Source organism: Equus caballus, chromosome 25 (assembly GCF_041296265.1).
Source record: "Equus caballus isolate H_3958 breed thoroughbred chromosome 25, TB-T2T, whole genome shotgun sequence".
Lineage (NCBI taxonomy): Eukaryota > Metazoa > Chordata > Mammalia > Perissodactyla > Equidae > Equus > Equus caballus.
In genome coordinates, this window is record NC_091708.1 from 9,835,281 (window position 1) to 9,849,813 (window position 14,533).

At 39.0% G+C, this 14,533-nt stretch overlaps 1 protein-coding gene across 4 annotated transcripts in view; it reads right to left on the reverse strand.

Moving 5' to 3' along the window:
- The window catches only part of RNF38 (ring finger protein 38), a 158,644-nt gene that overhangs the window by 77,367 nt on the left and 66,744 nt on the right, over positions 1 to 14,533 (reverse strand). For 3 of the 4 annotated variants that reach the window (XM_070250718.1, XM_070250717.1, XM_070250716.1), the window contains exon 2: positions 5,443 to 5,513. The exons of the other annotated variant lie outside the window; for it this stretch is intronic. In XM_070250718.1, coding sequence (XP_070106819.1) covers positions 5,443 to 5,513 — 71 coding nt within the window. The remainder of the gene's footprint in view (positions 1 to 5,442; positions 5,514 to 14,533) is intronic. 4 annotated transcript variants of the gene reach the window in all.

Here is a 14,533-nt window from a genome sequence, read left to right on the forward strand (position 1 = left end):
AAGTGAATATGAAGACTGAGGACATTATTGTACACTGCTATAGATTTTATAAACATTGTAAACTTAGGTTACAGTAAATTTATTAAAAAAATTTCTTCAACAATAAATTAATCTCAGCTTACTGTAACTTTTTTACTTTATAAACTTTAGTTTTTTAACTTTTGACTCTTCTGTAATAACACTTACCTCAAAACACACACTGTACAGCTGTATGATGTATTCTTTATATTCTTATTCTATAAGCTTTTTACTATTAAAATTTTTTTTTTTTTAATTTTTAAAACTTTTTTGTTACAAACTAAGACACAAATACCCACATTAGCCTAGGCCTACACAGGGTCAGGATCATCAATGTCACTGCCTTCCACCTTTACGTCTTGTCCCACTGGAAGGTCTTCAGGGGCAATAACATGCATGAAGTTGTCATCTCCTATGATAACAATGCCTTCTTCTGGAATACCTCCTAAAGGACCTGCCTGAAGCTCTTCTGAAGGAGATGTCACTCTTTTCAGAAATATGTCCACAGTGGTTTCCCTGGTTTGTTTCTTTTTTTCGTCAGAGATTTGCCTGTAAGCAGATAATGCACCATGAACATTCCTGTCTATTAATGAAAACCTTTCGGTGTTGGGGTCCATGTTTTTAAACTTTTTAAGGAGTTTGTTGAGGTCTGCAAAAGCTTCCGATAAACCCTTCACAGGTGTGAATTTTCTTGGGGGTTCTTGTTTTTCTCTTGCAGTTTCCTTTTCTCCTGCCTCTTCTTCAGCCATGCGTTCCTGATCCAGTAACTCCTCATCAGCCACTTCATCAGGAACCACCTCTAGGACCTCTCAATGTCATCCTCATCCACACACAGCTTCAAGTTGTTAGCCACCTCAGCAGCAAATGCCAATTCAATGGCAAATCCTCTGAAGTCTCGGACAAACCTCAAGTGTCTTCTTCAAGAAGTCATTCATACATTCCTTGGTGACATCACCCCAAGCCCAAGAAAGGTTCTTGGTGCAATCATAGGTGTTATAATCCTTCCAGAATTGCATCAGTGTCTTCTCAGTGTCTTTCTCGGTTGCAGCAACAGCCTGGGCAAAGGTCCTCCTAGGGTAGTAGGCCTTAAAAGCTGCTACAATTCCCTTATCCATTGGTTTAATCAAAGAGGTAGTGTTTGGAGGGAGAAACACCACTTTGATATAAGGATGAAGATCATCAATAAAAGGAGTATGTCTGCGAGCATTATCAAAAATAAGCAAAATCTTGAAAGGCATGTTATTCTCCAAACAGCACTTCTCCATTTCGCTGGTGTAGCAATTCAGGAGGGCATCCTGGAAGAGAAGCTGGGGCATCGATGACTTCTCATTGCTCCTGTAGTACATAGGCAGTGTGTGCTTACTGATATGCATGAAGGCCCTGGGGTTCTCACTGTGCCAGATCACAAAGGGTTTCAATTTGTAGCCTGCAACATTGCCCCCAAGCAAGACTGTTATCCCGTCCTTAACAGCCTTGAAACCTGACATTGACTTGGTCTCCTGATGGATAAAGTCCTTTCAGGCATCTGTTTCCAGAACAGAGAGGTTTCATCCATACTGAATATTTGCTCTGGCAAGTACTTTCTTCCACCATCAGCTTATCTAGAATCTCCAAAAATTTTTCAGCTGCCTTCACATCAATACTCATAGACTCATCACTCACTTTCACATTATGTAATGAATAATGATTCTTGAGTCATTTAAACCACCCAGAGCTAGCAGCAAATTTGGCATCATAGTCGGGTCCAACCTTTTCTTTCAACATTGCAAACAAACTTTCTGCTTTGGCCATGATTGTCATGGTGCTGAGAAGGATAGGCTTCTGTGCCTGGTCTTCAATCCTGATCATTAGAAGATTCTACATGTCTGATATAGGCTCTTCTTCAATTTTTGTTAGTCACAGTGCCTCCAATGAAGCAGATCCTTTAACAGCGTCTGTCTCTTTCTTCTTCTTCAAGATCGTAGCTATGGTGAAATAGGACATGTCTGACTAGTGAGCAATAACCATCACTGATTTTCTACCTTCACAGTCCTTAATCACTTTTAATTTCATTTCCAGGTCAATCACTCCATGTAGCCTTTTATTGGCAACCTTAACAGTAGATTTTGTATACTTAGGGGCCATGATGAACAAAATACCACAAGATTAAATCAGGCAGAAGAGAAATGATGTGATCAAGAGACACAGTAAATACGAGATGTGTGAGGCTGCTGCCGATATAACACAGCATACTGTTTTACAGTAAGCTTTTTTTAATAAGTAGGAGTACACTCTAAAATAACGTTAAAATGGATAGTGCAGTAAATACATAAACCAGTAACATAGTTGTTCATTATCATTATCAAGTATTATGTACTATATATAATTGTATGTGCTATACTTTGATATAACTGACAGCACAGTAGGTTTGTCTACACCAACATCACCACACACGAGCAATGCATTGCGCTACAACATTATGATGGCTATGACATTAAGATGGCTACAACATTATGATGGCTACGACATTATGATGGCTACAACGTCACTAGGCAGCAGGAATTTTCCACCTCCATTATAAGCTTATGGGACCACGGTTGTATATGCGGTCCATCATTGAATGAAACATCATTGTGTGGTGCATGACTGTAGTAAATACTCAGATATATAATAAATACATAAGTGTTGGCTACCTGGAAATTAGGAGATATGGTACTGTGAATGAACATAAAAATATTGATGGAGGGCTTGTGTGAATTGCTGCGTCCAATATAAACTGATAACATGAGAGTTTGCAACTCACAATATTTAATGGCAAACCTCAGGCCTGGAATCAGCTTTTTCCAGCACTATAGGCTACAAGCTAATGTATATCAGCAGAGAAACTTGAGTGGGACAACAGGCAAAGCCATGGAATTTAGGGACCTGTCACCACTTCCAAGGCTGTAGAAGGGGGCCCAACAAAGGGACTAGTCCTCTTTCTCCTTGCTTGATCCCTGGTTCCATCCCCAGTCACACATGGATTAGTTAAAATTGAGGCAACTTTCAAGAAAAATCATCTTTTGTTCCCAAATCTGAGAAATGGACTATGCCTGGATGTAAAGTCAGGATAATAAGCAAAGCATCAACGTGTGTTTTAATAATGTGTTCAGAATAGCTAAGCAATTATTTTACATGACTTGTATTGGGGATAGAAGATGACTCCTGAATAAGTCATTTCTCCCGGTGGGGTAACAGCTTCCCAGTTTATTTCAAAAAGGGGGCTGGATATCTGTGCTCTACAATCTCTTCAATTCTCAAAGAGAGAGAGGGAAAGAAAGAGTGTGTGCACACTGTGCACAAATCCAAGTGCTATGTATTAGGGGAGCAGGTTCATTTTTGGTTTTGCTTTTGTAAAACCAATACCTATTTGTTACAGAAAGAAAGAAGTCAGAAGCTGTTGCAAACATAGAGCTCTGACTTTTAAGCATGCTATCCACCACTCTCCTCCCCAGAATGATGCCTGATGACCCTTCAATCCGTAACATCCTACTGTTGGTAGTCTGTATCTCACTTATTCTGCTCTGCATTTTCTTTAACCCACTGCACTTATTGTAACATACTACATAATTCAGGTATTATATTTATTTTTATTGTTTGCCTCCCCCAGTTAGGCTGTACACTCATGAAAAAAACAGCAATCTTTATTTGTTTTTATTCTGATGTATTCCCCAAGTGCCTAGACAAATAGCTGCCAATCAATAAATATTACTTGCGGACTGAATCAGCTGAATAAATTATAAATACATAGTCAAGAAACCCTAATTCATTGTCTCCATTTCCCTCTGGGAAACAATCACAAGCACATGCATGGTAGGCAGGAGACAGAGGAGAGCAGTTCCTGACAGTTCTTTGATTTGCTGATGAAATGACAAAATTCCTTAAACTTCTCTTTCTTGCCCACATAATTTCAGGAAAAATCTCATCTGCTAAAAGCACAAAATCAATCATACAAAGATTCTGAAATTAGGAGGAAAAGCATTTTAAAAAGTAGATGGAAAGTATCCGGCAGAGATGAACAGAAATCTGATCTCCAGACTCTAAACCTGGAGACAGAACACAGCACAGTTTGGCTTCTCCACCATAAACGAACAAATGAACAGAGGCATGTTATATTTAGCAGGAGAAGGAAAATTTGACCCAAAATCATCTTCACAATTATGAAACACAATTGTTTGTAATATTACTGACCTAAAATGATTTTGCCTTTTCCTTCTACTATCACTCTTATTTTCAAATGCTCATTTCTAAAATCTGTGGTGTATTGAATTTGTGGAATCAACTATAAAGTCTAGAAGTCTCTTTCAGTGGACTGACTCCAGAAGAAGTTACAGGTTATTAAACCCATGCCTCCAGATTACTGTAATAATAAAAAAGACTCTGGAATGCTAAAAGCATACCACTCTGTAAACAGACTGAAATCTGTGTAAGCAAAGCTCACAAAGACAGAACGATCAACACACAGAACAAAGAAAGCCATTTGAAAAATCCCAATGATCAACCAACTTCTTGATCTAGCTCCAACAGGATGAGGGAGGAGGCTCTTGATTAAAACAGCAGAGAGAAAGATCACTCGGATTGGTTGGCCTGAGGAAACTACCAAGGGAGTGAAACATTCCTGCAAAGACGCCACTGGAAACTGATTATGGAAAAGACTAAATTTAAGCCCATCCAACATCAGCAGCCAGATGTTCCAAACACCAAGCCCACATGAGTATCTACCGCAAGAGCCAGGCCATCAAGGGTGCTGATGAGTGCTGGAAAGTCTCCAAAGACCAGATTTCTTTAGAGAGAAAAAGAACGGAAGCAAAACATCAAAATGAACAAAACCACCAAGAGTTTGGACCTGATTTAAAACAAAAACAAAACAAAACAGGCCCTAAGCAGGTTTCTTTTGCATGAATCTGACAGGTTCCAGTCTCAATCCTCAACACTTAAATTGGGCTTTGGAAACAGACCTTAAAAAAAAAAAGTAAGTCTGACAAGAAACCATAATCTAGCACAATCAACTATAAAAACAAACCAAATCAGAAAGTCTGGGATATTTCAAACCAGAAACAGACACAAACTGCTGAGATGATTATCAACTTTGGGAGCACCTGTCCGTATATTAGGAGAATCCATCCAGGCTGTGTAAGAAAAGAGGAAAAACAGGGACAGGGACAAGGATAAGGGTAAGAAAATAGAGGGTTTATTAAGAGTTCAGCCCATCTCCTGGGAATTATCCTCAATTTTTCTGGAGCAATTGAATAATCTGACACACAAACCAGCAAGGCCTTCTGCACCTCAACTCTGTGCCCCCCAAGTCACACTCTCCTGGCCCTATGCCCAGAGTTATACAAGTGAATCCAGCAATGTAAGGACAGCATGCATTTTCACCATGGTAGACATCAACACGGACCTCACCTTGTCACTGTCATCATGACAAATGTGGTCGTGATGGATGGACTGGCACTGAAAAGAAGCACCAACACTACCTACAAGAGAAAGGGAGGAAAAGTTAAGATGCAATAATTCCTTACATTTAAACTGCTTTACCAATTAAAAGTACTTTTATATCCATTATCCCATTGAATCCTGAACAATACCCAGAAGCAGGCAGGATAGGGATTATCATTTGTGCAGTTTAACTGAGGAAAAAAAACAGAGAGAGGTTGATTTACACAAAATAGCAGTCAGTGAAGTGGTAGGTCTAAATGCAGAACCTCATTATTCAAACCCCTAATTCACCACTTTCTACTACACTGACTAGTTAGTTTTCAAAGTAGGGTCACCTAAATAAGCACAACAACCTTCAATAAGGCATAGTTCTCTTTAGGAAAAAAAGTACACTCCTTGTCAGACTATACATACTCTCTTTGAGAAAAAAATTGACCCTATAAATTCTCAGGATATAAATAACACAATCTAATACACAATCATATAAGATTATAAATACGTTATTACTTTAAAAGTACACATTTTTAATAGACACAACCATCTGTTAATTTGAAGAAATGTCTCCTAATAACAACTGCTCTATGACAATAGTGACAATTCTAACCAATAGGAAAATAAAATGATCATCCAATAAATGATTGGAACTGAGTAGCCATTTGAAAAAAACGTTTTGGTTCCTACTTCACACTGCACAGAAAATGGTGGCTTTAAGATCTATGTAAATGTAAAAAACAAAACCAGTTTTAAAAGAAAATGTCGGGGCCGGCCCGGTGGCGTAGTGGTTAAGTTCACGTGCTCCACTTCGGCAGCCCATGGTTTGCAGGTTTGCATTCCAGGTGGGGACCTACACACCACTCATCAAGCCATGCTGTGGCAGCATCCCACATAAAACAGAGGAAGACTGACACAGATGACAACTCATCGACAATCTTCCTCAAGCAAAAAGAGGAAGATTGGCAACAGACGTTAACTCAGGACCAATCTTCCTCACCAAAAAAAACAAAAACAGAAGAAAAGAAAGAAAGAAACTGTAGATTTTTAAAATACTCTTGGAGTAAGAAAAAGCTTCTGAAGGAAGGTACTAAAACAAGAAGCCATAAAGTGAAAATTAAGCAGGTGTGATTGTGGACCAAAGATGAACAAAACCCCTTCTCCTTATGTATGAGAATTTGACCTTGGGGTAATACCTGTTAACCTGATTAAGACAGCATGCCACATATGTTTCTTGGCAACGTTGCTTATGATAGAAATTACCAAATTCATGAACTGCATCTGGACTGGAAATACAATAGACACTTGGGAGGAAGCCATATCTTTGTGCTTCTCTGAGTGTGGTGACATATAATCAGGGATGTCCTGTGCAGAGGATCCTGAAAACTGTGCCTATGGACTTCTCTGCACCATTCAAGGTGGATGTCACCCCTTTGAACCTGAGCTGTCAGAAGAGCAGTTCACAAGGCATGAACTGCTAATGGGCTGCTGCAGGGACTCCCTCTGCCTTCCTGACCAGCTGCAGTTTCTGCCCTATATGCTTCTGAATAGAGTAGTGCCCAGGGAGCTCTACAGTAGTTTCACCAGTCTGAATGTGTAAATGTTTAGTTGACTCTAAGAAGATATCCTACTGCCACCCCTGGGGATGTTACACCAACAAAAACATATTTTGTAAAATTTATGATGCAATTAATTCAGGTGTCCATTTATTCCATCTGTCGTTGAGAAAGAAGGCTGTCAAAGAAACTTTAACATGTTTTCTTAATACTAAACATTTCTATTTTACGCTTACTCAAATAACTTTTAGACTTGTTTAAAAGGTAGATTTTTACCATATATTACTCTTACGAATTCATGTAAAGAAAAGATTAAATTGGCAAAAGCAGAAAAGTTATTTAAAAACTACAGAGGATAAAAAAATTCCTTACTAGATAGATTTATCAGTTAATTTCTTCAAATGTACAGATTCAATAATCACAGTGACAGTGACTATTCCTAACCTACCCAGTATAAGCTGTCGTCTCCCAAATCATGTTATATGACATTGATTGTAAAACACAGAAAGGATTAAAACAAGGGGGCCAGCACAGCTGCATGATGGTTGGGTTCGTGGGTTCAGATCTCAGGTATGGACCTACACACCATTCATCAAGCCATGCTGTGGCAGCATCCCACGTGCAAAGTAGAGGAGGACTGGCATAGATGTTAGCTCTGCACTAATCTTCCTCTACCAAGAAAAAAAAAAAGAAGATTGGCAACAGATGTTAGCTCAGGACCAATCTTCCTCACCAAAAAAAAGGGGGCGGGATTAAAATAAGAAAACAAATTAATCTCACTCAAACACAGGAATAAAAATACTAAATAAAATTGCAGGGGCCAGCCTGGTGGCGCAGTGGTTAAGTGCACATGTTCTGCTTCAGCAGGTCGGGGTTCGCCGGTTCAGATCCCAGGTACAGACATGGCACTGCTCAGAAGGCCATGCTGTGGCAGGCGTCCCACATATAAAGTGGAGGAAGATGGGCACAGATGTTAGCTCAGGGCCAGTCTTCCTCAGCAAAAAGAGGAGGAGGATTGGCAGCAAGTATTAGCTCAGGGCTAATCTTCCTCAAGAAAAAAAAATTGCAGCATACACAGTATAAACAGCATATGTAACATAGTGTGTCAGCATAATCTACTCATGTTTACCTAAGGAAAGCTTCCTTCCTTACCAGATTCAATAAAAGAAAATTTATCAACAAAGTATTAGGGTAAGAAACAATTTTAAAAAGTATGATCACATCAAAAGATGCTGAAAAAGTATTTGATAATATTTATTATTCTGTTTTTCACAAATAAACTTATTAATAAGCTTAACAAATTTTGCCACAGGCTGACAATTCTAGGAAGGATGAGGTGTGGGGAGGTACAGTTGCCAAAAAGGTATAATTACAGATAAGAATAATATAAGCCACAGAGTTCCCTCTGGTACTGATATCAGTTAACATTATTTAACACATTCCAAATCCACGATTTGGAAGAAAGAATATACAATAATGTCCCCAAATCTTCTAGGATAGTAGAATGACAAATCAAATCATGACACAAACTATCGTGTCAAAAATACGACAGATGTGTTTCACGGAGGAGTTAGTAAAAATTATACTTTCACTTCTTAGTAATCTAATATCATGTAAAGTTAGTCTGGTGAAAAGAACCCTAAGAATTGATGCTTGTAAGTATACATTAGATATCTTCAAAGAGGTACCAAAACAGACACTACTTTATTCTTAGACAAAACTCTCGTATTGGACCTACCATGTCATGTATGTTTCTACTGGACACAGTTTAAAAAGATGAAATTATGCTGGAAACAGTTCACATAATACTATCTAATGACTGTGAGGGAGACCAACACTTGAGACCAGCATCAAAAACTCAGACTCCATGAGGGCTGGAAAGATAAAGGTTGAGATACATTATTTAGCCATTTAAAAATCTCTTGTGAGGGGCCGGCCCTGTGGCCAAGTGGTCATGTTTCTGCACTCTGCTGTGGCAGCCCAGGGTTTCGCTGGTTCAGATCCTGGGCGCGGACATGGCACCGCTCATCAGGCCATGCTGAGGTGGCATCCCATATCCCACAGCTATAAGGACCCACAACTAAAAATATACAACTATGCACTGGGGAGGCTTTGGGGAAAAAAGGAAAAATAAAATCTTAAAAAAAAAATCTCTTGTGAAAGAAACTATTAAGAATAAATGAACAGACATCTACATACAAAAAAAAAAAAAATCCTAGACACTGACCTTACATGTTTCACAAAAATTAACAAAACAGATCATAGACCTAAATGTAAAACACAAAACTATAAAAATTCTAGATGATAACACAGCAGAAAATCTAAGTGCCCTTGTGTTTGACAATGAGTTTTTTGATACAACACCAAAGGTATAATCTACGAAAGAAAAATAATCGACAAGATGGACTTCATTAAAATCAAAAACTTCTGCTCTGTGAAAGACACTGCTAAGAGAATGAAAAGACAGAGAAACAGACTGGGAGAAAATATTTGCAAAATGGGTATCTGATAAAGGACTGCTATCCAAAAGTATCCAAAGAACACTCAAAACTCAGCAGTAAGAAAATACACAACCCAATTGAAAAACGGGCAGGGTTTTCTTTGAGTTTTTGCCTTGAATATCAGAACTCATTCTTTTGCCAGTACGTCAAGGCCCTTTGCTGGAAAACAACGCAGAAGAATCCTAGAGGCAATGAATGCACACAAGCACCAGCTTTCTTCTCCAGCTGTTCCTGCTCCATAAAACAAAGGATGCAGACAGATTGCTCAAACCGAACTCTTGAAGAATGTAAGTCTTAAGGCAGCTTTGGACAAGCTAATAAGAGAAAGAAGTATACAGCAGCAAAAGAAGGAACCTTCTATACTAGAACAAGGGGACCAGTTTTTGAATCTTGAAAGAATCTGGTAGAGCACAAGCCAAACATACATTAAATGACAGTGTTCACCACGAGTTTTCTGATTTTTTTCAAAGACATTTTATAAAGTTATTATTCCTGCTCAAGAACCTACCATGGCACTCTACTACTCAAAGCACAAAGTCCATGTCTGACTCCTTCTCGCCGTGTGGGGAATGTTGCCTAGTAGGTGCCAGGGGGACAAAGTGGCAGTATGCTTCCAGGCAGACAAGGCTTATTCTTCCACCTGGTGACCTGGTCAGTGGTCTGCTCACACCAGCATTACACGTTCTCACTCTAGGTTCTTAACCCAAGACCCAAGACTTACACGGGAATAAAATTTTATCCTTATTTTCATTAACTTGAAACGGCAATGTAAAAATTAATTCTATTATGAATATGGCAACAAGCCACATTCATATTGATAGTACCTGTGACTCTGTCACTAATAAAAACCCACATATATTTTCATGTAATACAGTTGCTACAGGCATACTGAAATATCATTTACACTTATCACTGCTTTGAATTTACAATAACTATTAGGCCCACTGATAAAATATGTTACTTAACACCTTAATAAAGATGCAAATATACTTTTAACACAAATTGGTTTTTAATATTTTGATAACTACATTCCAGTATAACCGGTTTCCTTTGTAATCTTATATATTTTATTTTATGCACCTAAAAATATTCTCCTGGAAAGCAGCCTATAAACTTCATCTGATTATCAAAGGAGTCCACGACACACACCAAAAACGATCACAAACTCTACTTTAGCTAGCACGAGATGCTCAGACCAGAGGAACAAACTAGATCAGAAGCATTGTAAGGGAAAAGAGATGTACAACAGCCTGGAAAGAGTCAGAAAAATGTGTAAAATTGAGAGAAGAGAAGAAAAGTGAGGACTAAAGTCAGAGTATGGAAGCAGGGGCCACAAAGGGGTCAAGGTTGAACAGTGGTGGGAGGTGGAGCATTTCAGAGCAACTGCCAAGAACCTCAGCTGGTGTCTTTAGTCCACGGGGGAGGGTGGCGATGTGAAGCAGAGACGCTGTCTGTCTTGTTCCCAGAGACCACTACAACGCGAAATCCAGTCATCAACTCTGAATCCTTATCCCTCTTGATCTACTGGCAGCATTTCATCCAGGGAATCCCACTGTCCTTCTTGAAACTTTTTTCTTCAGTTGGCCTCAGAGAAACTTCCTTCATCACTGACTGCAACTTCTCAGTCCCATTTTCTGCATTTATCCTACCTTTATCATTTGTCATGCATTTATCCTAACCAAACAGCCCTGGTTCTAGCTACCTCTACATTACAGAAGAATGCCAGCTAAAACACGTAGAAGAAATTTCATCTCCCCAATTTCCAAAGGTTGGAAGGCCCCAAGGATCAATCCTCAGACCTCTATCTATGTTCTCTCCTTTAGTAATCCCAACCAGTCCCGTGGCTGATGACTCCAAAACTTCTATCTCGAAGCCCTGATTCCCCCACCTTCCATCCCAAGGAAATCCTCATTTCTGTATCCTGCTACCTACCCAATATCACTCAGATATCTAACTAGCATCTCAAACATAATATGTCCAAAATTAAGTTTGTGATCTTTCCCTCCAAACCTACCCCTCCTCCAACTTCAGTAAATGGCAGAACTGTTCACCAGATGCTCTGGCCAAGACCCTTGGCATCATCTGCAACTTCTTTTGATCAATTAGCAAATTCCATTGGCTCCATTCTGAAAATATGCCTGAAACAGAACTACTTCACATCATCTCCACTGCTACTACCCACGTCAAAGCCTGGACTAAGGAAATAGCTTCCTAACTGGTCTCTTTGGTTCCATTCTCTCTCTGTGAACTTTCCCTACTTCCTCCCAGTCTATTCTCCACATAGTAACACGAATAACCCTTTTAAACACATAGATGGATCATGCTACTCCTCCTCTGAAAACCTTGGTTCTTTTCTCACTCAAAATAAAATCCAAAGTCCTTACATCTTGGTCTACAAGGTCTCATCTGACCTGGCTATCCTAGACCTTTCTGATCATATTTCCTCCCCTAAAAGGAAACTAAAACACAGTAAACATGTATGGAGCAAATTATCATGCTAGTGTGTAATATACTTAAAACACTGCCAAACAATACCATTAACAGTTCTTTGTATGTGGTAATATGGCCTCTTAGTGCCAGGCCTATGTCCCCTTTGTTGACATGCAGCATGATTTTCCAAATGACGTGTTCTACCAAGGATAGTTGGAATGTAACTGAGACTCTTCTGCACACTGCTTTGTATTTTAAAAGAAAAAGTGTACTGAGTTTGTGAAACATAAACACACAATCTTCTTACATAAACATCAGCAGAAAAATATTGTTGAGCATATACATATCCCGTGAAATCTGTGTATAGAAAACAAAGAGGCATTAAAGCATGAAAGCAAACTGCAGACGTAGGGCAGAGTGTGCACCTATCTTTAAAGTTGGTTAGCTCTTTAAGTTGTCATAAAAGTGTTGTATTTTGGGCACTGTTAGAATTATTCCTCAATTCCTTAACGCGCACATCTGAGATGGGAGTTTGCATTGTAATAACAATGTGCTAATCTAGAAATATGAAGTGGCTCTCTTAAGCATTTCCTAGATTCAATAGCTAGCTGCCTGTCACCTCAGAAACAAATATTTGAAGGTTTAAAAAGCGAAAGTTTCGAACTACAGAACTGGACAATGGGGAGAGCAATAGCACCAACTTAAGCATCACACGCTTTCTGAGACCTAGTCTACAAGGCCACAAGCAGCTCTCACTGGCCAAAGTTTTACCAATTTAAGCATTAAAAACAACAACAAAGACTGTAGCTATCCAAAATAAATCATATCAATGAAAATCTGTGAGTCCCTAAAACTACTCAAAAAAAGGGGGGGTAGGGAGAGTAAAACCTCAACTATCACTTATTGAGGTATCCATTAAAACAGCTTCTTACTTCAAAAATTGGTAATTAAAACCAAAAAATCATACATTTATCTTACCTTCGAGAGTAACCAAGTAACTCTCGTTCTACCTAAGTCTACATTACAGAAAAAAGTCAGCTAATACATGTAGAAGGAATTTCAGAATTAGAAAATATCATTTTGCAAACCACGTAAAACTGCTGATTCAGGCAAGGATTATCAATTAGGTTAAAATCATCAGGTGAATAGCTGTTGGGGATTTGTAAAGTGCCAAAGTAACCCTCCACAGGCTCCTTGTAGTTGCACGGAGAACCTAACTACACAATAAACAGATCAACTCTCATCTTAATCCAATGGCGAATCTAAGCATCTTGAACAGTGGGCCAACCAGATATGACTTCTTATATGAAATTCAGATATAATCTCTGTTTGGCATTCAATCAAAAAATATTTCACTTGGATCCATCAAACTACTGGATATGATTTCCAGTTTACAGGATATATGGGAGCTAAAGGGACAAATGAGATCACAAGGAAGCAATCAGCTCATCCAAAAGTTGTTCTGCAGAATAGCTGGCTCAGTCTCTCAATAAGTCAGCGTTGTTATTATTTTAAAAGGAAAAAGACATGAACTGCACTGGACTAAAAGAGACTTAAGGAAAATAATCACATACAACGTGCATACCAGGTTGTATATTAGTTTAAATAAACCAGTTGAAGAGGATATTTGGGATAGAATTGGAGATATCTGAATATGGTAAAATCAAGATGAGATGAAAATTTACTGAAATGAAATGTTAACTTAAAAATGCAGAGTATATGAGAATATAAATAATATGATTTCATGATGGATAAAAAATACATATATCTTGGGGTCGGCCTGGTGGCGTAGTGGTTAAGTTCAGCACTCTGCTTTGGCGGCCCAGGTTCACGGGTTCAGATCCCAGGCACGGATCTACACCACTCATCAAGCCACGCTGTGGTGGTGACCCACATACAAAACAGAGGAAGGCTGGCACAAATGTTAGTTCAGGGCCACTCTTCCTCAAGCAAAAAGAGGAAGATTGGCAACAGATGTTAGCTCGGGGCTAATCTTTCTCACCAACCCCCCCACAAAACCCCATATATGTGTACATAGATATGCATAGCAAACATTCAGAAGAATAAACACTAAGATACTAACAATGGTAATTCCTGGGTGATAGAAGGAAATTTTTTAAATTTTTGCTCATCTCTATTTTCTGATTTTCCACAATGCCCATGAAAAAAAGGGCCTAGCTCCATCCAAGGCTAGCTCCCAGTATCCCTAGGAATACTGGACCAGATGGGACAACTAGCCTCAAGAAAAAAAGACAGAGGACTCTGAGAGCACTCTCACAACCATGAGCAGGATTCTTGAGGTGAACTATCCATTACCTTCTCTCTCCTTTGAGGCCTCATCCACAAAATGATCTTGGTGGCAACTAGTAAGATGCTCTGCTAAGTTGCAACTGTTAGCCTAAGTGTAGGCAGGGATATTGACTCCATTCATTTTGTTATTATGGTCCACTCCAAACCCCTACTGGCTTCTGACAAAAGCAGATTGGAGAAGGCAGTTGAAATCAACATATAAGCACCTTGCCTGGCTTGTCCATGAAACCCCTCAAAGGTGATGTCTCTCTCCATCCAATCCTCTCTCAA